A 26,929-nucleotide genomic window follows, 5' to 3' on the forward strand; every position below is an offset into this window, starting at 1 on the left:
TATTCTGATAAGTTTAATATCCAAGATAAATTATCTGTAAGTATAGGTTTTGAACAATTTTCAAAAAAAACTGCAAAGTATTCACAACTACATGAATGCTCCAAATCATTAATAAGAAAAATGAACATCTAAACACTGAAAATTCGCCTGCATGCTTGAAATTGGCAAAGACAAAAGGTGAAAAAGACAATGTTGGAGGGGTTGTGGGAAGATACATAAACTGATGCATTGTTGGTGAAAATATGATTTCATATTACCATTTTGGAAAGCAATTTGGAATTATGCAAATAAAGTACCTAAAAAGTCCATCATATTTGACCCAGAGATTCAAATCTGGGGCTCAGATCTTAAGGAAGCCACTAATAAGAATCAAGTTCCTAGATATACCAATAGATTTATAGTAGCACTTTTTGTAATAGTAAAAAACTGGAAATAAAGTAGATGCCCAAACAAACTGTGTTAGCTAAAACAAACTATGGTACATGTCCATAGCTGTTAAATATTGCACTTTTTAAAAAAATTTCTTAAGGTATTGATTAGTTAAGCCAACTTTTTTTTCTCTTTGATAGTACTATATTTGTTATATGGGATGACTATCTGGGAGGAGAGAAGGATACTTGAAATAATTATGATAAAACAGAAGAATCAATAAAATTTTATTTTTAAAAAGTAAACTACAAAAGTGGAAAGTGAACTCAGTGGTTTTAAGCATTTTCAGGAAAAATATTTTCAGAAATGTTTTGTAAGGTTTTTCAAAACAAACCTTATTTTGGATCTGGTAAACTTCAACCAATGAAGATTGGCAAGTATTCCTCACTTTAAGATAGTAATACAAAGTTGCCTGAAGGATAAGCAATGTGTGTCAGGGGAAAGACTAGAATTCAGTTTGTTCTGGTTCTGAATCAAGCTATCAACTTACACCATAATATATTTAGAGGAAAAAATAAAGAGACAGCAGGTGACATGAAAACACAGCCAACAACATAACCTGCTCTCAACAATAAATAAGGCTAATTTATAAATCATAACTATAAAATCTGGAAGCAACTAGAGATATATCTAATCCAGCCTCATTATATGTTAATAAGGAAAATGAGGATCAAAGAGATTAAGTGATATAGTAATACATACAAGGTAAAATCACAGAAACAGGATCAGAACCCATGTATTCTGATTCTAAATCCAGTCTAAAAATTATACCACATTCTCTTGGGCAGAGTTCTACTTTTCATAATACTAACCTCATCACTATCAGAGATGACAATATATGAATTTTCTATCTTCTTTACTTTGAGGATTTGATTCTCCTCCTCCAATCTCCTAGTTTCAGGAGCTTCTGTAACTTTCTTCTTTCTCCGAGGCATCTTTAACTCTGAAATTGATGAAAAGTTAGATTATTCCAAAACTTTTCACAATTTGATCAATGAAAGGTAGATGTCCTATTCTTCCAAAGTTCAAAATGATTTTAAGTTTTTCAATATCAAAAATCTATTAGTCAATAAAACTCCCACTATTTCCTATAGAAATAAAAATACTACATTCATCTCTGTGGCCAAAATCTAATTGAAAGTTTAAGTTTCTTTTTTTTTTTTTTTTCTTCAGGTTAGGGGGAAATCGTCAATCTTTATTCTTTTTTTTTTTTTAATAGCCTTTTATTTACAGGATATATACATGGGTAACTTTACAGCATTAACAATTGCCAAACCTCTTGTTCCAATTTTTCACCTCTTACCCCCCCACCCCCTCCCCTAGATGGCAGGATGACCAGTAGATGTTAAATATATTAAAATATAACTTAGATACACAATAAGTATACATGACCAAAACATTATTTTGCTGTACAAAAAGAATCAGACTCTGAAATATTGTACAATTAGCTTGTGAAGGAAATCAAAAATGCAGGTGTGCATAAATGAAAGTTTAAGTTTCTAAAATAACTTCTATTTTAGTTCAAAAAAATTTATGAATTGCACAGCATTTCTCAGCATTCTTGAAATCACAAGGTTTTAACATTGATCTATGTAGCCCAAACCCTTCATTTTACAAAGGAGAAAACTGATAACCAGAGAGGGGAAGGATCTAACTCAAAGTCAAAAGGTATTTAGCAGAAGGATTAGGATCTAAATTCTTCTCTAAAGTATTTTGTTGGGATTGAAAAAGAATGACAAAAAAGAGACTATTTTAATAACATATAAAAATCATCTATGTAGGTATTCCTCAAATCTTTATATTCTGTGTGACTCAATGATTTTGGGTCAAATGTATTACAGTCAAATGACCTAATAATAACTGATGCAAACCACAAATTCCAAAGTGTTCAATTACACTGCATGCTCCATTGTGTCAGTATACTTAAAAACTATCAACTTTTCCAGCCAAATATAAATGTATAATTATCTGCATCTGAAAGATTTCAAATACTACTCAATTCCTCAATACAGTTCCAATCAACAATGCAGAAGAAAAGTGAATATCTCTCAAAAGTATAAAGATATATTATTGGAAAAAAGGGACCTATAGAATAAATATGCCTACAGTAAATTTTATATCTAACCTTCTAAGTAACTTTGGTCTCATCAAAATTATCTTAATTATAGTAATAGGGAGTTTAATCTAGCAGAGGAGCAGGAACAAGCACATCTCAACTCTCCTACTAGACCCTCTCCACAAAGATCTAAAAAACAAACTAGACCTAATCCTGATAAGGAAAAATCTAAGAGGAAAAAAAAAATCACAAGTCACTTTTCTACTGCAGATTGCATAAGACAGAGAGGTCTGTGGGAAATAGAGTCAAGCCAGCAACATGTCCTATGGAGTATCATTAGGAATTGAAAGAGGACACAGACTGTGCAATGGGGCAGAAAGAAGTACCAAGCAGTACTTCTGCGAACTAGAAAGAAATGCCATCTGACAGCTCTGTGACTTACTAGCCAGTTCTAGGTCACAGATGCAGGCAAGCAGAGAAAAAGACATCTACCTAGGCATAAGTGAGTAGAATAAGAGCTGTGTACTGAGCAAAAAAACAAGGAGCAGCTGTGTAGGTACAGCCTTAGGAGCAGAAGAATGATTTAGTTCTATCTCCAGATTTCTAAAGACTGCAGGAAGGGGAATAACCAGAGCAGGAATTCCAGACCAAGACCTGCAATTTGATTGTCCTGAACCTGTAGAACTTACCACCTAGTGAAAAATGACTAAGTCCAGCAGCACTTCTAACCAGAGCAAGTTCAAAGACACCATACTCAGACCTTATACAAAGATCAAGACCTTGCAGGGTTTAGACTAAAAGGGTAATGAAAAAACTTCATTTTGAATCATATCACATTGGAAGTACTGAAAACTTGCAAATTCCCAGTATGAGCTTTTCCTGAGATACTTATCTTATATAGATAACATTAACATGCAATATCCCCCATAAAACAATAGAAGGACCAAAGACAACTAAATAGCTCGGGTCAGAAATAACCTCAGAAGTGCACCAAGGCCAGCCCTAGCAAAATACCCAAAGTCAAGAAGACTAAAAGAATGAAAAAACAAAACAAAACAAAAAAAAGAATCCCACTATAAAGAGTTATTATACTAAAAGGGAAATTCAAGACACAAACCCAGAAAAAAAAAGAATGATTCCAAGATACTACAAGGGAAACCTCAAAGGAAAATGCAGCAATTCTGGGAGAGATAAAATAAGAGTTTTGGTTTTTTGTGGTTTTTTTAAGTAAAAAAAAAAATAAAAATAAGAATGGTAGAAAAAAATGGAGGAAAATGAGAAATATGGGAGGAAGTATGTAAAGAGAATCAGAATATAATGGATAATTTTGATTACATAAAATTCAAAAGTTTTTGCAAAGACAAGTCTAGTAAAGCTAAAATTTAAAGAGAAACAAATGGGAGAAAAACATCTTTGCAAAAGTTTTCTTATATAAAAGATTTCATTTCCAAAATATTTAAGAAATGGATTCAAATTTGAAAGAAGTCATTCCCTAATTAATAAATGGAATAAGAATAGGAATAGGCAGTGCTTATGGAAAGAAACCCAAGCTATATATTGTTTTATGAAAAAATGGTCCAAGTGACTTATAATTAGAGAAATAAAATTAAATCAAGTCTAGGATTCTATCTCATATGCGTTGGCTTGGCAAAGTTGAACAAAAATAATTTGTAAATACTGAATAAATTACCCTGGGAAAGGATACCCTTATGTACTATTGGTCATGTTAATATGTATAACCATTCTGGAAAGCAATTTGAAATTATGACCAAAAAAATGACTAAACATTATATATCATACAAATCATTCATGGCTAAATTCTCTTCTGGACTAAAATCACTATGAGGTTACTCTCTCTCCCCCTTCTCTTAGTGTCTTTTCTCTAATGGTGTCTTTCTCCTTATTCTAGCTAACTCTGGTTAGTTCACTAAACTCCTCTATAGATCTAATCTGCAAATGGTATGCTTGGCCCATGAGAGATATTCTTTTAATGGATATTTCCAAATTCCTTTCTAATTATATGTTCTCACAACTTTATTTTATCTTTGCTACTCCTGGTGCCTATTTTGTTTCTTGTTTTGTCTGTAAATTCTCTTGGCAAAGAAGGGAAAAAAAGTCATTCTTCAATTGATAAATGATCAAAGTATATGAACAGACAATATTCAGATGAACAATTAAAGCCAATCTACTCATATTTAAAAATACTCTATATCACTATTGATTAGAGAAATGCAAACACCTCATACCTTCTCACAGGCTACAATGACAAGAAAAGATAATGATAAATGTTGGAGGGAATAGCTGAAAGCTGGAACATATACATTGTCAGTGGAGTTGTGAAATGATCTAATTAATTCTGGAGAGCAATTTGGAACTGTGTCCAAAGGATTATAAAACTGTGCTATAAAAACTATAAAACTTTGATCCAGCAGTCTCACTACTGGTCTGTATCCCAAAAAAAAGTAATAAAAAAAGAAAAAGGATCCATATGTGCAAAAATGTTTGTAGCAGCTCTTTTTGTAGTAGCAAGGAATTGAAAATTGAGTGGATGCCCATCAGTTGGGAAATGGCTAATTAAGTTATGGTATATGAATGTAATTATTGTTCAATAAGAATGAGCAGGCTGATTTCAGAAAAGCCTGTGAAGACTGATGCTGAATGAAGTGAGCAGAACCAGGAGAACACTGTCTACAGTTAACAAAAAGATTATGTGATGATCAACTATAACGGACATGGCTGTTCTCAACAATGTTGTGGTAGTTCCAAACAATTCCAACAGACTTGAGATAAAAAGTGCCAACTGCACCCAGAGAGAAGACAATGGAGATTAATTGTGGATCGAAACACACTATTTTCACCTTTTTGTTTCTTTGCTTCCTTTCTCATGGATTTTTTCCTCTAAGGGTTTGATTTTTCTTGCTTAACATGACAAGTATGGAAATATGTTTAAAAGGACTGCATACATTTAACCTGTATCAGATTAACATATTAATACAGACCAGTCTGAAATTATCTGGAAAAAAATAACTAAAATGTCACCCTGTGACTAATAGATTTTATTGCTAGATATATAGCCTAAGGTCAATGATAAAAAAGAGCAAAATATTTATATCAGCACTTTTGCCATCTAGGGGAGGGGGTGGAGGGAGAGAAGGGAAAAGTAGGAACAGAAGTGAGGGCAAGGGATAATGTAAAAAATTACCCATGCATATGTTGTCAATAAAAAGCTATAATTTTAAAAAATTGCATAAATACATGTACCTATGTTGGATTTTCATATATTTTTACCATGTTTAACATATATTGGATTATATGCCATCTAGGAGAAAACATGTAGAAGCCCATCAACTTAGGAATGGATAAACAATTTGTGATACATTAAAATAATGGAATATTACTGTCCTGTAAGAAAAAAAAAATATGAAGTCTGATAAACACAGAAAAATGAAAAATTCAGAAAAGGTAAAAACAAAAACAAAAAAATCAATAAAAATATTTTTAGAAGCAAAAATATTAAGGCAAATGCAAATATAATGGTCCTTGTGGCAAGACTTGGAATGGCTTTCTTGTAAGGGTGTCTAAGTCACAAAGCCCTGAGAGGTACTCTTCTTCCAAATCCAGAATAGGAAATCAGGACTGGAAGGCAAAATTTCCAGCTACACTAAGAATTTTTAGTAAGAGAATAAAGGAAAGGGGACACATCAAGAAGAGATGGCAGTGCTACTTCTGTTCTCTTCCTCAAATCTATGTTTCCTCCAAAAAATCTTGAGAAGCAAAACTATAATAGCTATATTTTCTTATCCTAGTTGCTCCCTCAGGTGATTAACTTGTAAAGGGGAAAAAATACTCAAGAATGGCAGTCTTATCCCTTTCTCCTGTTTTAAGTTAGCTACAAATGCCACCAATTTCTACATGTTTTTGTTTTATTTTGTTTTTTGCATGGCAATTGGGGTTAAGTGACTTACATAGGGTCACACATTAAGTGTCTGAGGTCGAATCTAAACTAAGGTCCCCTTGACTCCAGATTTCTATCCAGTGCACTGCACCATCTAGCTACACCTACATGTGTAATTAATCTTATTTCACATAAGCATATTTAATTGACTCTGTCCAAAAAAAAGTCAATATATCCCAAAGAGATCTTAAAGGAGGGAAAGGGACCCACATGTACAAAAATGTTTGTGGCAGCCCTCTTTGTAGTGGCCAGAAACTGGAAACTGAGTGGATGCCCATCAACTGGAGAATGGCTGAATAAATTGTGGTATACAAATGTTATGGAGTATTATTGTTCCATAAGAAGAATCAGCAGGATGATTTCAGAGATGTTTGGAGAGAGTTACATAAACTGATGCTGAGTGAAATAAGCAGAACCAGGAGATCATTGTACACCTCAACGAACAGCAAGATTATATGATAAGCATTTCTGATGGATGTGGCACTTCTAAACAATGAGAAGGTTGAGGCGAGTTCCAATAATCTTGTAATGATGAGAAACATCTACACCTAGACAGAAGACTGTGAGAACTAAATGTGAGCACAACCTAGCATTTTCACTTCTTTTGTTGCTTGCTTGATTTTTATTTTCTCTCATTTTTTTTTCCTTTTTGATCCAATTCTTTTTTTTTTTAATTTATTCATTTTTTTATTTAATAGCCTTTTATTTACAGGATATATGCATGGGTAACTTTACAGCATTAACAACTGCCAAACCTCTTGTTCCAATTTTTCACCTCTTACCCCCCCACCCCCTCCCCTAGATGGCAGGATGACCAGTAGATGTTAAATATATTAAAATATAAATTAGATATACAATAAGTATACATGACCAAAACGTTATTTTGCTGTACAAAAAGAATCAGACTCTGAAATATTGTATAATTAGCTTGTGAAGGAAATCAAAAATGCAGGTGTGCATAAATATAGGAATTGGGAATTCAATGTAATGGTTTTTAGTCATCTCCCAGAGTTCTTTTTCTGGGCATAGCTGGTTCAGTTCATTACTGCTCCATTGGAAATGATTTGGTTGATCTCGTTGCTGAGGATGGCCTGGTCCATCAGAACTGGTCATCATATAGTATTGTTGTTGAAGTATATAATGATCTTCTGGTCCTGCTCATTTCACTCAGCATCAGTTCGTGTAAGTCTCTCCAGGCCTTTCTGAAATTATCCTGTTGGTCATTTCTTACAGAACAGTAATATTTCATAATATTCATATACCACAATTTATTCAGCCATTCCCCAACTGATGGACATCCATTCAGTTTCCAGTTTTTAGCCACTACAAAAAGGGCTGCCACAAACATTCGTGCACATACAGGTCCCTTTCTCTTCTTTATAATCTCTTTGGGATATAATCCCAGTAGTAACACTGCTGGATCAAAGGGTATGCACAGTTTGATAACTTTTTGAGCATAGTTCCAAACTACTCTCCAAAATGGTTGGATTCGTTCACAACTCCACCAACAATGCATCAATGTCCCAGTTTTCCGCATCCCCTCCAACAATCATTATTATTTTTTCCTGTCATCTTAGCCAATCTGACAGGTGTGTAGTGGTATCTTAGAGTTGTCTTAATTTGCATTTCTCTGATTAATAATGACTTGGAGCATCTTTTCATATGACTAGAAATAGTTTCAATTTCTTCATCTGAGAACTGTCTGTTCATATCCTTTGACCATTTTTCAATTGGAGAATGGCTTGATTTCTTATAAATTAGAGTTAATTCTCTATATATTTTGGAAATGAGGCCTTTATCAGAACCTTTGACTAGAAATATTTTCCCAGTTTATTGCTTCCCTTCTAATCTTGTCTGCATTAGTTTTGTTTGTACAAAAACTTTTCAGTTTGGCATAATCGAAATTTTCTATTTTGTGATCAGTAATGATCTCTAGTTCTGCTTTGGTCATAAAGACCTTCCCCTTCCACAAGTCTGAGAGGTAAACTATCCTGTGTTCCTCTAATTTATTAATAATTTCATTCTTTATGCCTAGGTCATGAACCCATTTTGACCTTATCTTGGTGTACGGTGTTAAGTATGGATCAATGCCTAGTTTCTGCCATATTAGTTTTTGATCCAATTCTTGTGCAGCAAGATAATTGCATTAAAAAGTTGCAGGATACAAAATTAAATCCACATAAATCCTCAGCATTTTTATACATCACTAACAAAATCCAATAGCAAGAGATACAAAAAGAAATTCTATTCAAAATAACTCTCGATACCATAAAATATTTGGGAATCTATGTACCAAAGGAAAGTCAAGAATTATATGAGCAAAATTACAAAACACTTTCCACACAAATAAACTCAGATTTAAATAATTGGAAAAATATTAAGTGCTCTTGGATAGGCCGAGCGAATATAATAAAGATGACAATACTATCTAAACTAATCTATTTATTTAGTGCTATACCAATCAGATTCCCAAGAAACTATTTTAATGACCTAGAAAAAATAACAACAAAATTCATATGGAAAAACAAAAGGTCAAGAAATTCAAGGGAACTAATGAAAAAAAAATCAAATGAAGGCAGCCTAGCTGTATGTGATTTAAAACTATATTATAAAGCAGCAGTCACCAAAACCATCTGGTATTGGCTAAGAAATAAATTAGCTGATCAGTGGAATAGGTTAGGTTCACAGGACAAAATAGTCAATAACTATAACAATCTAGTGTTTGACAAACCCAAAGATCCCAACTTTGAGATAAGAGTTCACTATTTGACAAAAACTGATGGGAAAACTAGAAATTAGTATGGCAGAAACTACTTGCACTTAACACCATATACCAAGATCAAAATGAGTGCTGAGTGAAATGAGCAGAACCAGGAGATCATTGTATACTTCAACAACAATACTGTATGAGGATGTATTCTGATGGAAGTGGATTTCTTCGACAAAGAGAAGATCTAACTCAGTTCCAATTGATCAATGATGGACAGAATCAGCTACACCCAGAGAAAGAACACTAGGAAATGAATGTGGACTACTTGCATTTTTGTTTTTCTTCCCAGGTTATTTTTACCTTCTGAATCCAATTCTTCTATTGCAACAAGAGAACTGTATGGATCTGCACACATATATTGTATCTAGGATATACTTTAACATATTTAACATGTATAAGACTGCTTGCCATCTAGGGGAGAGGGTGGAGGGAGAGAAGGGAAAAGTAGGAACAGAAGTGAGGGCAAGGGATAATGTAAAAAATTACCCATGCATATGTTGTCAATAAAAAGCTATAATTAAAAAAAAAAGAAAATTGCATAAATACATGTACCTATGTTGGATTTTCATATATTTTTACCATGTTTAACCTATATTGGATTATATGCTATCTAGGAGAGGAGGTGGGGAAAAGGGGAGGGAATTGGAATGCAAGGTTTTACAAGGGTCAATCGTGAAAATTATCCTTGCATCTGTTTTTGAAAATAAAAAGCTTCAATAAAAAAAAGAATGGAAAAAAAAGTCAAATTTTAAAAAATGGTCCCCAAAACACATCTAAGAAAGCAACACAACACCCTCCCTTTGACAAAGTGATAGGGCAGCTAGGTGGCACAGTGGTTAGAGCACCAGCCCTGAAGTCAGGAGGAAATGAGTTCAAATCTGGCCTTAGACACTTAACACTTCCTAGCTATGTGACCCTGAACAAGTCACTTAACACCAATTGCCTCAGCAAAAATTAATTAATTAGTTGTTTTTTTTTTTTTTTTTAATGTGGTACAGTGGATAGAACAATAGGCCTTGATCTGGGTTCAAGTCCTATCTTGTATAAATACTGGCCAGGGTGACTCTAAGGGCAAGTCAATGAATCTCTTCATGCTCTAAGTAAATCTTTAAAACTAATATAGAAGGTAAATATTAAGACCAGCAAAGTACTAGTACAAAACAAAGTTTTTCAGCTGAAATATAATTTGGTAAAGAGAAACAAATAAGAGGTAGATCTGCTCTTCAGAGTAGATGAAACTATAACCAACAACCAAGATGGAAAATTAATTTTTGTGGTCCCCAAGAAACAAAAAATGGTGACTTTCCCCCCAGACAAAAAATGGTTTGGAAACAAGTACAGTGTGGCACATAAGGGAAAGACTATTCTCTCTGTCTGGTTCTATCCTCATTCTAAGTTTCCTTACTTTTCTCTGTCAGTGTCTGACTAAAGAAAAAAAATGGAAGAAGATGTTAAAGATGAAGATGGTCAGGCCTGTAAATTTGCTTTATTATTTGTTTGTTATTACAAACTGACGAAAGGCAAAGGAAATTGGAACGCAACCAAGAATAAACTACCCTGCTAAACTGAGCATTTTCTTTCAGGGAAGAAGATGGACATTCAATGAAACAGGTGAATTCCATTTATTTCTGATGAAAAGACCAGAGCTAAGCAAAAAATTTGACCTCCAAATACAGAACTCAAGAGAAGCATAAAAAGATAAAAAGGAAAGAACTCTTGAGAACTGTATTTCTGTTAGGGGTATACATAGAGAATGCATGTATAATTTGATTTTACTGTTATAATATAAAAAAGAAACTAGAGGTGGAAAGAGGATTGTACCAGAAAAAGGGGAAAGTGGAGGTAAAATGAGGGAAATTATATCTCAGGAAGAGGCAAAGAAAACTTATTATAATTGAGGGAAAGAAAGGAGGGGGATAAACATTGTGCGAATCTTACTCTCATCAGATTAAGTTCAAAAAGAAAATATTAGACATATTTCGTTTCACAGAGAAACTTCTCTCACCTTATAGAAAAGTGGGAGGGGAAAGGGAAAAAGGGAAAGGGTAGGCAAAATAGAAGGAAAAACAGAAATAGTAGGGGAAAGGTATAAGGAAGGGGGAGGGATTCTAAAGGGGAAGGCTGCTTGAGGCAAGTGATGCTCATAATAAAATACTGGGGAGGAAAGAAGGGGAAAAGGAAAGAGAAAGTATAATTTGGGGCTAATAAGATGGCAGCAAATATAGAATCAATTGTTTTAACTATACATGTGAATGGAGTGAACTCTCCCATAAAGCGTTAAGTGGACAGCAGATTGAATTAAAAGCCAGAATCCTACAACATGCTGTTTACAAGAAACAAACTTAAAGCACAGCAATATATACAGACTAAGGGTAAAAGGCTGGAACAGAATTTATTATGCTTCAGGTAAAGTAAAAAAAAGGAGGGGTAGTCATCTTGATCTCAGATAAAGCAAAAGCAAAAACTAATCTAATTAAGAGAGAGAAGGAAGGAAACTATATCTTGCTAAAGAGTAGCATAGACGATGAAGAAATATCAATACAAACATATATGCACCAAGTGGTATAGCGTGGAAATTCCTAAAGGAGAAGTTAAGATAGTTGCAAGAAGAAAAAGAGAGCAAAACTATAACAATGGGAGATCTCAACCTTGCATTCTCAGAATTAGATAAATCAAACCAAAAAATAAATAAGAAAGAAGTTAAAGCAGGAAATAGAATACTAGAAAATTTAGGTATGATCGATCTTTGGAGAAAATTGAATAGAAACAGAAAAGAGTAAACTTTCTTCTCGGCAGTTCATGGAACCTATACAAAAACTGACCATATATTAGGACATAAAGACAGCAAATAAAATGCAGAAAGGCAGAAAGAGTAAATGCATTTTTTTTTCAGATCATGATGCAATAAAAATTACATTCAACAAAAAGCCAGGGGAAAATAGACCAAAAAGTAGTTGGAAATTAAATAATCTCATCCTAAAGAATGAATGGGTGAAACAACAAATCATAGACACGACCAATTTCATTTAAGAGAATAACAATAATGAGATAACATACCAAAATTTGTGGGATGCAGCCAAAATGGTAATAAGGGGAAATTTCATACCTCTAGATGCTTACTTTGATAAAATAAAAAAGAGAAGATCAATGAATTGGGCTTGCAACTAAAAAAGCTAGAAAAAGAACAAATTAAAAAACCCCAATCAAATATCAAACTTGAAATTCTAAAAATAAAAGGAGACATTAATAAAATTGAAAATAAAAAAACTATTGAATAAATAAAATTGAGTTGCTTTTATGAAAAAACCAACAAAATAGATAAACCTTTAGTTAATTTGATTAGAAAAAGCAAAGAGGAAAATCAAACTGTTAGCCTCAAAAATGAAAAGGGAAAACTTTCCACCAATGAAGAGGAAATTAGAGTAATAATTAAGAGTTATTTTGCCCAACTTTATGCCAATAAATTTGATAATCTAAGTGAAATGGAGGAATATCTATAAAAATATTGATTGCCCAGATTAACAGAGAGAAAATAAATTACTTAAATAGTCCCATTTAGAAAAAGAAGAATAACAAGCTATTAATCAACTCCCTAAGAAAAAATTCCCAGGACCAGATAAATTTACATGTGAATTCTACCAAACATTTAAAACACAATTAACTCCAATACTATATAAACTATTTGAAAAAATAGGGAATGAAGGTCTCCCACCAAATTCCTTTTATGACACATACATGGTACTGATACCTAAACTAGACAGGACAAAAACAGAGAAAGAAAATTATAGATCAATCTCCTTAATGAATATTGATACAAAAATCTTAAATAAAATAATAGCAAAGAGATTACAGAAAATCATCCCCAGGATAATGCACCATGACCAAGTAGGATTTATATCTGGAAGCAGGGCTATTTCAATATTAGGAAAACTATTAGCATGACTGACTAGCAATAACCAAATTAACAAAAACCATATGATTATCTCAATAGATGCAGAAAAAGTATTGGATAAAATCCAATACCCATTCCTATTAAAAAATACTAGAATATACAGGAATAAATGGACTTTTCCTTAAAATAGTCAGTAGCATCTATTTAAAACCACCAGCAAGCATCATATATATTGGGGATAAACTGGAACCATTCCCAGTAAGATCATGAGTGAAACAAGGTTGCCCACTATTGCCATTACTATTCAATATTGTATTAAAAATTCTAGTTTTGGTAATAAATATAAGAATAAATAAGAAGAAAAAGAGATTAAAGGAATTAAGAGTAGGTAATGAGGAAACCAAATTATTACTCTTTGAAGGTGATATGATGGTATACTCAGAGAACCCCAGAGATTCTACTAAAAAGCTATTAGAAATAATCCACAATGTTAGCAAAGTTGCAGGATACAAAATTAAATCCACATAAATCCTTAGCATTTTTATACATCACTAACAAAATCCAACGACAAGAGATACAAAGAGAAATTTCATTTAAAATAACTGTTATAAAATATTTGGGAATCTATCTACCAAAGGAAAATCAGGAACTATATGAGCAAAACTGCAAAACACTTTCCACATAAAGTCAGATCTAAACAATCAGAAAAATATTAAGTGTTCTTGGTTAGGCCGAGCGAATATAATAAAGATGACAATACTACCTAAAATAATCTATTTATTTAGTTCTATACCAATCAGACTCCCAAGAAACTATTTTAATGACCTAGAAAAAAATAACAACAAAATTCACATGAAAGAACAAAAGGTCAAGAATTTGAAGAGAACTAATGAAAAAAAAAATCAAATGAAGGTGGCCTAGCTGTACCTGTTCACAAACTATATTATAAAGCAGCAGTCATCAAAACCATTTGGTACTGGCTAAAAAATAGATTAGTTGATCAGTGGAATAGGTTAGGTTCACAGGACAAAACAGTCAATAACTATAGCAATCTAGTGTTTGAAAAACCCAAAAACCACAACTTTTGGGATAAGAATTCACTATTTGACAAAAACTGCTGGGAAAATTGGAAATCAGTATGGCAGAAACTAGGCATTGACCCACACTTAATATCATACATCAAGATAAGCTCAAAATGGGTTCATGATCTGGGCATAAAGAATGAGATTATAAGTAAATTAGAAAAATATAGGATAATTTAACTCTCAGATCTGTGGAAGAGGAAGGAGTTTGTGACCAAAGAAGAACTAGAGATCATTATTGATCACAAAATAGAAAATTTTGATTATATCAAATTTAAAAGCTTTTGTACAAACAAAACTAATGCAGACAAGATTAGAAGGGAAGTAATAAACTGGAAAAACATTTTTAGATTCAAAGGTGGTTTTAATAAAGGCCTCATTTCTAAAATATATAGAGAATTGACTCAATTTTATAAGAATTCAAGCTATTCCCCAACTGATAAATGGTCAAAGGAAATGAACAATTTTCAAATGAAGAAAGTGAAACTATTTGTAGCCATATGAAAAGGTGTTCCAAATCACTCCCTGCTCAGAGAAATATAAATTAAAACAACTCTGAGATACCACTACATACTATGTCAGATTGGCTAAGATGACAGGAAAAGATAATGACTAATGTTGGAGGGAATATGGGAAAATTGGGGATACGGATACATTGTTGGTGGAACTGTGAACAGATCCAACCATCTTGGAGAGCAATTTGGAATTACACCCAAAAAGTTACCAAACTGCATATCCTTTGATCCAGCAGTGACTGAGCCTGTATCCTAAAAAGATCTTAAAGGAGGAAAAGGGACTCACATGTGCAAAAATGTTTGTGGCAGCCCTTTTTGTAATGGCAAGAAACTGGAAACTGAATGGATGCCTATCAGTTGGAGAATGACTGAATAAATTATGGAATGTTTTGGAATACTATTGTTTTGTAAAAAACGACCACCAGGATGATTTCAGAGAAGCCTGGAGAAACCTACACTAACTGATGCTAAGAGAAATGAGCAGAATCAGGAGTTCGTTATACATGGAACAAGACTATATGATGATCAATTCTGATGGACATGGCTCTCCTCAACAATGAGATTCAAACCAATTTCAACTGTTCAGTGGTGAAGAGAGCCATCTACACCCAGAGAGAGGACCATGAGAGCTGAGTGTGCACCACAACATAGCATTTTCACTCTTTATTGTTGTTTGCTTGCATGTTGTTTTCTTTCCCAGTTTTTTCTTTCTAGATCCAATTTTTCTTGTGTAGCAAGATAACTGTATAAATATGTATACATATATTGGATATAACATATATCTAAACATATTTAACATGTATTGGACTACCTGCCATCTGGGGGAGGGAGAAAGGGGAAGGAGGGGATAATTTGGAACAGAAGGCTTTGCAAGGGTCAATGTGAAAAATCTGCGGTAAACAAAAAGCTTTAATAAAAAATAATAATAATAATGACAAACTGAAATATGTTCAGAGGAAGGTAATCGGGTTGTGAGAAAATTGAAGATCAGGCAACATAAGCATCAATAGGATAGGAAGTAGTTTAGTTTAGAAAAGGCTTACAAAAGAATATGAAAGCTATCTTCAAATATTTAAAGGGTTATTGTGTAAAAAAAAAAAAAGGGTCTTATTTTAATCTGTGTGGCCTATCTAGGAAAGAGCTGATTTGAATAAATAAGAGTCCTAATAATCAGAACTGTCCAAAGGTGGAATAGGTTACACAGGGAAGATTAAGCTCCCTTTCACTGGAAGTATTCTTGTATAAAATCAATTATGGTTTATCAGTTATTTATGCGTTAGGCAGGAAAACTGACTACTTGGCCCTAAGGATCCTCTAAATTTATTTGATTTCAGGAGCACCTAAAAATTCATGGCTCAACTGAGATACAGATCATTTATTTGTAGCTGACATTTATTTGTCCAGGAGTATCAAAATGAAATAGAAACTGGGGACACAAAAGCATACAAAAGGATCACTTTGGGTTGCATACTAACTTAGAAAATCATGTATTAATATTATATTTTTATTTATTTTGTTAACTACTTTCTGATTATGTTTTAATCTAGGTCAGGCCCACTAGGCATGTTTATGGACTCTACCCACCAGTCTTTGATACCTCTATCTTAGACCAATTTCTCCATTTTTACTGAATGTTAATTTGCTTTTCTGTGTTAACAAAATTCCCCACTCTGTAACATTTTTTGTATTGTTATATTATCATATATTGTATCAGTATATTAAAAAAAATACAAGTTGATTTTTTTTTGTTAAGGTTCTTCCTCCAAAAAGTAAAACTGCAATGACCAGTATAGATTTACCATGGACTTGAAAATATGCCTTAAAAGCATGTAAATAAATTAAAAACTTTCCTCCCTCAGTAACCAGCAGACACAAAGGAGGATAAGTAATCAATATAAGTAGTATTAAGGGAAAACAAACCCAGGATAAATCTCTTTAATTATCAGTATTACAAGAAGGTTACCCCAGTTTCATCAATTTGAAAAATAGAGATGTTTATTCAGAATCCAGATCAGGAAAGCAAGTCAGAAGCATAGTTCATTATTTATTTTAATTGACACTCTTCAAATTAGATACCAGCTACTTGGTAAAATGACAATTTATTTACAGTTACATAAGCCAAAGTTCAAGACTAAATTATTACTATTTGAAAAAGATATATCAAATCTGGATGCCAGCACATACTTAATGATAACAAGTTAGGAACATAATGACTTTGAATAAATGTAGATTGTAAAAGTGACCCTATAATAAGAGATTCACTATTTATAGGTAACAATTTTTTTGCTGTCCTTGAAAATTCTCAATTTATATTATTATTTATCATTTTCTCTAAACATCCATCAAAACAGCAATCACTAAAGATAATTCAAAAAGGTATTTTTTGATATTTTAGGTACTAAACCTGTCAAAACTGCTGTGACAGCAGTACAGGAGATTTGAAAAAGTCCACTAAGCAAGTAAAGTTATCATTACAGGTTCTTTGTTTAATTGAATCAACTCTGGGGGAAAAAAATCAGTATTTCACTGCTAAACCACAGCTTCTGTGCCTTTAGTCCAGATGAATCAACAGCCATTTATTAAATATCAAGGATATATCTGGCACAGGAAGAAATACAAAGACAAAACAAGGTCACTGAATTCATGGAACTTTGCAATGTGAGGGACATTACAATATATATAAATATGCAATATTACAAACTATGGTTCATTAAAGAACATAAAGGAAGTATACATGGGCATCTAGATGGCACACATGATAGACCACAGGACCTGGAATCAGAAGACTTGAGCTCTGATGCAGCCTCTAACTATTTACAAGCTGTGCAATTCTGTGCAAGTCAGTCACCCTTTTGTCTCAGTTTCCTCACCTGTAAAATGGGGAAAATAAGAGCATCTACTTCCTAAGATTGTTGTATGAGATTCAAATGAGTCTCAATGAGTCATACATACAGCACCTCGCACAAAGTAGACTATATAAATGTTAGCTGTTATTAAGTATAACTATTTTAAGTGCAATTCATGGATTTAAGCAAAAACCAAAGAGGATGTAAACACTTAGGATTTTTCAAAGGATGATGCAAAGTAATAGCTAATTGTAGTGGATGCAAAAAAAAAAAAAAAATTAAATATTTGCCCCTAACAAGCTTACGTGATATTTTAAAAAGCAACTAGAGAGAAAATATTATCAAGAGGTAGGAGTGAAAAAATAACTCAGTGATAACTGAGTTGTCTAGAAATCTAAGAGGAAAAAATGAAGGAAAAAATTCAAGCAGAAAAGCATTTATCAAATATTTACTAAGCAGAGTACTGTACTAATCATGGGGACAAACTGTCCAAAAGCACCAAGATAGAAGGTAGAATGCCAAGTTTGGGGAACAGATAGAAATCCAGTTTGTCTGGAACATAAAAAAAAAAAAAAAGCATGATAAACTTGCAAAAGTAGGTAGGTTGGCAATTAACTCAATGGAGGAGAAGAAGAAATGAGTTAAAAATCATTGAGGTTAACTGTGGTATGGTAGTAAGGGGAAAGATAAATAAATTCTACTTTTATGTTGTTAATTTAAGATGGGAAATGCAGGTAGATATGACCAACAGATGATAATGAACTAGAGATGAACTCATGAAAAAGGTGAAAACTGGATATGTATTTCTGGAAATTATCAGATGGTAAAATGAAACTACCAGAGGAGAAACCACTAAGAGAAAGAAGAGGAACCAACACAGAGACTTGAGACATACCTATGCAGAAAATGAGACAGAGATGATGAACCAATAAATGAAAATAACAAGGCATAATCAGGAGAGTTAGGAAGTGAACAGAAGAGAATATTCAATCATCCAGAAGGAAGTGATAAACAGTGTCAAAAGATGCCACAAAAGACAGCTTAGGTGACACAATGGAGAGAGCACCATTCTGGAATCAGGAGAACTTGAGTTCTAATCCAGTCTAAGACATTTAATATCACTAGCCATGTAACCTTGGGCAAGTCACCTAACTTCAACTGCCTCATAAAAACAAAATTTAAAAAAAGGCAAGAAATCAAAAAGCACACAGAATGAGGAAAGGATTAAAAGTTGATTTTCTTCTCTAATAAGAGAAACACAAACTATAATTTTTTTTTACAATAATGGCTTATTTTTCCAAATATATGCAAAGACAGCTTTCAACATTCACCTTTGCAAAACTCTGTGTCCCAATCTTTTCTCTCTTTCTCCTTCCCAAGACAGCAATCTTATACAGATTAAAAAGTGTAAATCTTTTAAACATTTTCATATTCATCTTGCTGCACAAGAAAAATCAGATCAAAAAGGGGGAAAAAACCACAAAAGAAAAAAAGAAAAAAGCAACCACCACCACCACAACCATCAAAAAAAAAGGGGGGGGGGGCGGGAATGAAAATACTATGCTTTGATATACATTCAGTCTCTATGGTTCTCTCTCTGGATGTGGATGTCTCTGTCCATCACAAGTCTATTGGAATTGCCTTGAATCATCTCATTATTGAAAAGAGCCACACCCATCACAGCTGATTATTGTATAATCTTGTTGCCGTGTACAGTGTTCTCCTGGCTCTATTCACTTCACTTAGCATCCGTTCATATAAATCTCTCCAGGCTTTTCTGATATCATCCTCCTAATCATTTCTTATAGAACTTAATATTCTATTCAGAGTCTGATTCTTTTTGTACAGCAAAATAACGTTTTGGTCATGTATACTTATTGTGTATCTAATTTATATTTTAATATATTTAACATCTACTGGTCATCCTGCCATCTAGGGGAGGGGGTGGGGGGGGGGTAAGAGGTGAAAAATTGGAACAAGAGGTTTGGCAATTGTTAATGCTATAAAGTTACCCATGCATATATCCTGTAAATAAAAGGCTATTAAATTAAAAAAAAAAAAATAAAGTTCAGTTAAAAAAAAAAAACTTAATATTCTATAACATTCACCATAACTTATTCAGCCATTCTCCAATTGATGGGTATCCATTTAGTTTCCAGTTTCTTGTCACTATAAAAAGGGATGCTTACAAAGAGTTTTGCATATGTGGATCCTTTTCCCTTTTTTTATAATCTCTTTGAGATACAGACCCTACTGGATCAAAGGGTATACACAATTTTATAGTCCTTTGGGCGTAGTTTCAAATTGTTCTCCAAAATGGTTGGATCAATTCACAACTCTACCAACTATAACAACTATAAAGTTTAACCTCACATCCAGGAATTTGACCAGGATGAGGAAAAAAATGGAAATAACTCAATGCTAGAGTGACAGAAAGACAGATACACTACTAGGGGAGCTGTGAACTAATACTACTATTCTGGAAAACCTGGAATTATGCAAATAAAGTGAAAAAAAAATAACCCAGAAATCACACTGCCAGAAATATACCCCAAGATAAGAAGAAAGGAGAGGGAAGATGCCAGACAACAGTGCTAAGTGTTCCTGGGTTTTTGTTGTTTGTTTTTTTGGCTGAGGCAATTGGAGTTAAATGGCTTGCCCTGGGTCACACAGCTAGGAAGTGTTAAGTGTCTGAGACCAGATTTGAATTCAGTTCCCTCCTGACCTCAGGGCTAGTGCTCTATCTACTGCACCATCTGGCTGCCCCTGGGTTTTTTTATTTGCAAAGACAATGTCTCATTTGATCCTCACAACAAACATAGTAAGGTATATGTTATTATTTCCCCATTTACAGTTGAGGAAACTGAAGTAAAATGGTTAAGTGACTTGCCCAGGGTGATACCACTAACAAGTGGTCTAAGGCTAGATCAAAAATCAGGTCTTCATAACTCCAGGCTTAGCTTTCAATCCACTATACCACCTAAAAGACCCCATATACACTAAAATACTTTGCATTTTTGTGGTGGCAAAGAACTGAAAGCAAAGTAGCTGTCCATCAACTGGGTAATTTGGGGAGATGATAAAAATGAGATATCAATGTAGCAGAATAATCTAATGCCATTAAAAAAACAATAAATATAACTAATAAAGAAAAGCATGGAAAGGCATGGATATGAATGAATGCAAAGGAAAATAAAACCATGAAAACACACATAAGGACTACAGTATCAGCTAACAGATAACAGTTTTGCCAAGACAAGTGACATGTCTTTAGGTCACATGACTCTAAGGCAGGATTTTAACTTAGGCCTTTACTATGTGACATCGAATCTCAAATCTTCCTGATTACAAGTCCAGCATTAATTACACCTTGACACCTCATGGGAAGAAAAAAACAGCAAAGAAACAAAGCTGAATGCTTCAAAATTATATCAAACAAACTTGGCCCCAAAGAATTATGAAAATAGACTCTTTCCCCACTTCTGGCAACAAAGATCTGGAATACAGTACTTATCAGTTATATTGGTTAGTTTTATGAATAATTTTTTTCCTAACTCTTCTAAAATTGTTATAAAGAAATAGCTCCTGAGGAATGGAAAAATGGGAAACCAGTGGAAAAGTTATTTTGTTTGGGTTTTTTTTTATAAATGATGAGAAAACAAACTGCAAAAGGTTAAGAAATAAGTGAGAGATAAGGTCAGACCAGACCAACTTGTGCAGACATTTTTCTAGTTTATCTGTGTAAAGGAAGCAAGATATAAGACGATATAAAGCTTAGTCAATTAAATTATTTTTAAGAATGGGAAAGGTTCAAGTGTCTCATTTTTGCAAGCCTCAAGAGAAAATGCCAGTGGATAGGTCTATCAATCAATGAGCATTTATTAAGTGCCTACAAGGTCCTGGGCATTGTATTTAGCATTGTAGCTACAAGATTGTCTCTGCTCAAACAGAATATATAGATACAACATACAAAGCAAATAAGATAATTTTGGGGAAAATCCATATAAGCTAGAAGGTCTCAAGAAATGTCTAATTTGAGGTGACACAAGCTTAAAGTAGCTAGAGATTCTCAGAAACTGAGGTGAGGAAAGAGCACATTACAAGTATGAGGCATAGCCTGTTTACAGCTTGGAGATCAAATGTTATGAAGGTCAACAAGTAAACCAAGGAACTGGAAACTGAGTGGCTGCCCATTAACTGGGAAATGGCTGAATAAGTTACAATTTATGAATATTATGGAATATTATTGTTCCATGAGAAACAATCAATAGGATGATTTCAGAAAGGTCTGGAGACACATGAACTGATGCCAAGCGAAGTGAAGTAAGAGAACATTGTACAAAGCAACAAGGTTATGCTATAACCAATTATGATGGATGTGGCTCTTTTCAATAAAAGGTGTTTCGGGCCAATTCCAATAGACTTGATATGGAGAAAGGCATCTGCATACAGAGAGAAGATTATGGGGACTGAATGTGGATTACAACAAAGTTTTCACTTTTTGTTGTTGGTTGCTTGCTTGGTTTTTTCGTCTCATTTTTTCCCCCTTTTTCATTTAATTTTTCTTGTACAGCATAATAAATGTAGAAATGTAATTTTAAGAATTACTCATGTTTAACCTATATTGGATTAACTTGCTGTGTAAGGGAGGAGAGAGGGAGAAAAATTTGGAACACAAAGTTTTGCAAGAATTAATATATGCTTCTACCATGTTTAACATATATTGGACTACCTGCTATCTAGGGGAAAGGGTGGGGAAAAAGGGAGAAAAATTGGAACACAAGGTTTTGCAAGAGTTAATGTTGCATATGTTTGAAAAATACAAAGCTTTAATTAAAAAAACAAAAAAAATGCAAGATTTGACCTTCCCCCAAAAAGTTAATGTTGAAAACTATCTTTGCATGTATTTTTAAAAAGAAAAAGCTATTCTTTTTATATAAAGTAAAAAAAAAAAACAAGTAGGCCAGTTTAGCTGGAGTACACCACAGAATGTGGGAAAGAGAGAAATATGCAAAAAAGTTTAGAAAGGTAGGTTGGAAACACAATAAAGAGTTTTAATATTAAACAATAGAATTTGTAATACATCCTAGATACCAGAAGGAACCAATGGAATTTAATGAGTAGAAGGACAAGTTCTGTAATTTATGAATAGCATTTTGGTAATCATCGGGGACAGCTTGAAGAGAGGAGAAAATGGTCTCAATCATACCAATTAATCAGTAAATATTTATTAAGTTCCTACTAAACAGGACAAGGTCCCAGGTACTTGAGACACAAATATAAAAGATACCTTTTGACCTTCAAAAGTATACAAAGTGGAAACAATATACATATAGGGGTTTACAAAGGTAACTTTGGTGAGAATCACCTGAGGGCAATGTCATTGAAGGCCTTATATAAGAGGAAGAATGAGATGAAGTTTACCTCATTTTTATTTATTTATTTTTTGCTAAGGCAATTAAGGTTAAGTGACTTGCCCAGGGTCATACAGCTAGGCCATCTTAAGTGTCTGAGGCCAGATTTGGACTCAGTCCTCCTGATATGAGATGAATTTTAAAGGAAACTAGATATTCCAACAGGCAGAAATGAGTATGGAAGGCATTCCAAAAATAAGGACAGTCATTACTGAGGCACAGAGATGGGAAGTATGGATGTTTCAAAGAAAAAGTGGCAAGAATTGTTTGAACCATATAGTGTGGGAACAAATTTTACTAAGGATGAAATGTGAATAGCTGAAATGCCAAAAAGAAGTTTAAATTTCATTCTAGAAAATTAGAGACTTCAGATGGATTTAGGAGGAAGAGAAAAGTAATATGGTCAGACTTGAGCTTTAAGAAAATCATGGGCAATTATGTGAAGGATGAATTAGATTAAGAAACAGCTTGGGGTAGAGACCAATTGGGAGGCTATTGCAATAATCCGCAAGGGAAGTAAAAAGGGGCTGATAAGGTGTAATGCCGGAGAAACTGAGGCAAGTTAGAGATCAGAGAGTTTTTAATATTTTATTAATTGGAGAGTTTGATTGACTGGACAGGACTCTTGTCTCAAAGTATTCTGTGGTGAATGTGAGAATCCCAAGTTTTTATATAAGACTCTTGAAACAAAGGAGGAAGAAAAGAGTGGGAAGTTTCAGGACCATAAATTTGGTTCTAGCATGATGGGGGGAAAACTAAGGAGCCAGAGTCAGGATGTCTGAATAAACAGAAGTAAAGATGTCAATGAGGTATCCGAAATAGTCTTATCTTTTGGAATATTTAGAGGGGGTAGTGCCATAAATTCTTGAGGACAGAAGGAGTTAGAAGCCAGGAAGTCTGAACTCCCCCTTGAGTTTTACATTAATAATTTATAACCTCAGAGCAAGTGGCCCCCAGTCTTAATGCACCAGAGTGGGGTTTTGCAACTAAGGGGATTGAGGCAGAACAGTTAAGGAAACTGAGGCAGAACAATTAGAGAAACTAATGTAGGGAAACTGAGATTGAATAGTTCAAGGAGACTGTGGCATAACAAGGGATGAGTGGAAGACTGTGAAAGATAATGGTATCTTCAACAGAAATGGAAAGTTAGATAGAATGGATTTTGGGTGAAAGATAATTTTATTTTGAATGTGTTGCTTTTGAGATGCATGTAGTACATCTAATTCAAAATGCCAAATCAGTTCTATTCTCAAGATAGAAATTACTAAGAGATACCATAGTTAGATAAAAATCCATCTGGGAGCCATCTTTGTAAAGGTTACAATTTAACTCGTGGGCATTTAGAACATCACCAAAAATAATAATAATAATACAAAGAAAGAAGAATGCCCAAAGGTCTGATGGGATTGAAAGTATCAACCAAGTACTGAACTCTGTAAGAAAGAAAAAAAAAATGAGAGCAGCTATTTGGTGCAGTGGATAGAGCACCAGCCCTGAAGTCAAGAGGACCTTAATTCAAATCTGGCCTCAGACACTTAACACTTCCTGGCTATGTGATCCTGGGCAAGTCACTTAACCCCAATTGTCTCAGCAAAAAATAAAATTAAATTAAAATTTTAAAATGGCATGAAGGCTAGATGACTATACCTAAGGATTCAGACAATCATTCAATCAATAAACCTTTATTATACACCTATTTTATTCCAAGGCATTGATGTCACAAATTGATGAACCTAAAAAGAGATTCCTGAGTAGAATGAGTTTCTGGAAGAGGAACCAAGAAGCTCTGAAGTAGTCCAAACAGTTCTAGCTTTACATAAGTGGAAAGTTATGCAGATATCATGAAAATTTGCCAGTGGACATGGGGAAGGGAGGGAGAGAGGTGGGCAGAAAGGGGTGGCATGCAGTTTCAGGGACATGAGGGAACAGAATAACAGAAAGAGAAATACTTGGGGCCAAGGCTAGTCACATAGGGCCTGAACAGCACTAAGGGGGGAGAGGGATAGCAGCTGCATGCATCAGAAATGTTGAGGCTAGACATCTACACATATGAAGCAGAGATAGGGTTGAGTTCGAGGTTTGAGGGAAAGACCTCCTCTCTCAGTCCAAAAGTCTCAAAGCCAAGCCCCTGATCTAGCAGGTCTCTTTCCATCTCCATTCTGGCTTTCAATTGGAGGGATTTTGTTTTTGTTTTTGTTGGTTTTTTTTTTTTTTTTTTTTTTTTTTTTGCTGCAGCAGGGTGGGTGGGGGAGGGAGAAACATGGAGGACACGGTAATGTAAAATTGAGGTGATTTTTTTTTTTTTTTTAGTGTGGGGTTTTTTTCTAATTCCTTATGTAGAGTTAAATTTGTGAAAAAACAAAAACTCTGTATACTTAGTTCTCCTCCAGGAGAAGGAGGTAAAGAAAGGGGCCCATTCAGCATCTTCCCCAAAAATTTGCATATTGACTCAAAAACCACAAATCATGTATTTCTATTTTACTAGATTTTTTAAAATTTTATTTAACTTTTCCTAAATGCATGACAGTGTTTGCATGGCCTAAGAGTTTCCAAGAGTGCAAGAAATAAAGTGTGAGAAAAGGCCTAAAATGAAAGGAAGAAACTCTCTCTAAAGAGCAAAATAGAAAGGGAAAACAAGGAAAAGGAGAAGGATGTAGCAAGCAAGAAAGGACAAAGATAAAGGAGAGATTTTTTTCCCCCACAGCAATTCAGAATCAAAATGTCTCAGATGTACAAAACCCTAAGGCAAGATGTTCTCAGAGTAAAAGAAGCAGAGCGCTCCAGTTCCTTCCCTTCTTTTCCACACTCCAAACAACTTTACAGATACTCCTCACACCAAAGAAGATGAATTTTGTTCCAAGTGGGATTCAGCATTTCAGGTCATGGAGTGTAAAAGGCTTATGGTCTAGAGTATGGCTTTTCTAAAGTTTAGTTAAACAAGGCAGTAGGAGGCCTTCAAATCTAGTTTCCAAAGTAGGTTATATTTGCAATCACAATCCTCTACCCTCTTTCTTGGTCAATTTGTTTGAGGGCAACAGAAAGTAATTTCCACTAACTTCCAACTTATCTGGCCTACAAAACAGTGGCTTTTGACTTAAAGGATCTGTGTATGAACACAAGTTCTATTTACTTACCTGGATGGTTTGGGCAAGTAATTTGACAGTTCTGAATCCAATTAGTAGTCTTACTACTAAAAAAAAAATTAAATTTAGTCTCTCTTCTACTTCTAAATCCTATTTCTGTCTGTGATAGAAAAAATTAATCTACAATCAATAAATATGTATTTAGTACCTACTGAATTCCAGGCACTGTGTTAAGTGATAGGGCAAATCCCCCCTGGTTTTATCTCATCCACAAAGGTGCAATTTACCTGGAAAAGTAGAGGATTTAACATCTTGCCAAAGGAATTAGTAATAGAAAGAAAACAGGAGTTAAGATAGGCATCTATAAGCCCAGGAAAAATTCTGAATTTCAGTCACTCATAAAGCAGCTCATTTACTACCATAAAAGTTTGAAAGATATTCATCCAATGTACAAGGTAATCCTCAGTAGTTTAAAAAAAAAAAAAAAAAAAAAAGGCAACAGGTAGGCTGAAAAAGAAAAGGTGGCAAAACAGTGCAGATGGAATGAAAGGGAAGATAAAGGTAGGTACAGTATAAATGACAATAGGAAGATGAAGTAAAAGTTAAAATATGATCCATCTTTGGAGAAGAGAAAAGAGTAAACAGATATGGGTGTGATAATGCCCTAAAAAGTTTCCTAACACTTTCTATTAAAAAAAAAAAAAAAACTTAAGAGGGGAAATGAATTAATAGGAAAGCATATCCTAGAGATGTCAAGGCATCCTAGATGAGAGCTGGAAAAGACCTCTAACATCACAGAGGCTACCTCTCTCCTTTTCCAATTAAGGAAACCAAGGCAATGGAAGTTAAGTGAGTCAGCCAAAGTCACAAAGGTAAACTGTGGCAGG

General features: G+C 33.9%; 1 protein-coding gene across 2 annotated transcripts in view; it reads right to left on the reverse strand.

Annotated features, from left to right (window-relative positions):
* The window catches only part of UIMC1 (ubiquitin interaction motif containing 1), a 123,450-nt gene that overhangs the window by 96,001 nt on the left and 520 nt on the right, over positions 1 to 26,929 (reverse strand). For both annotated transcript variants that reach the window (XM_012552973.3, XM_023506547.2), the window contains exon 2: positions 1,242 to 1,372. In XM_012552973.3, coding sequence (XP_012408427.1) covers positions 1,242 to 1,364 — 123 coding nt within the window. In that variant the 5' untranslated portion in view covers positions 1,365 to 1,372. The remainder of the gene's footprint in view (positions 1 to 1,241; positions 1,373 to 26,929) is intronic.

This window comes from Sarcophilus harrisii, chromosome 2 (genome assembly GCF_902635505.1).
Source record: "Sarcophilus harrisii chromosome 2, mSarHar1.11, whole genome shotgun sequence".
Taxonomy (NCBI): domain Eukaryota; kingdom Metazoa; phylum Chordata; class Mammalia; order Dasyuromorphia; family Dasyuridae; genus Sarcophilus; species Sarcophilus harrisii.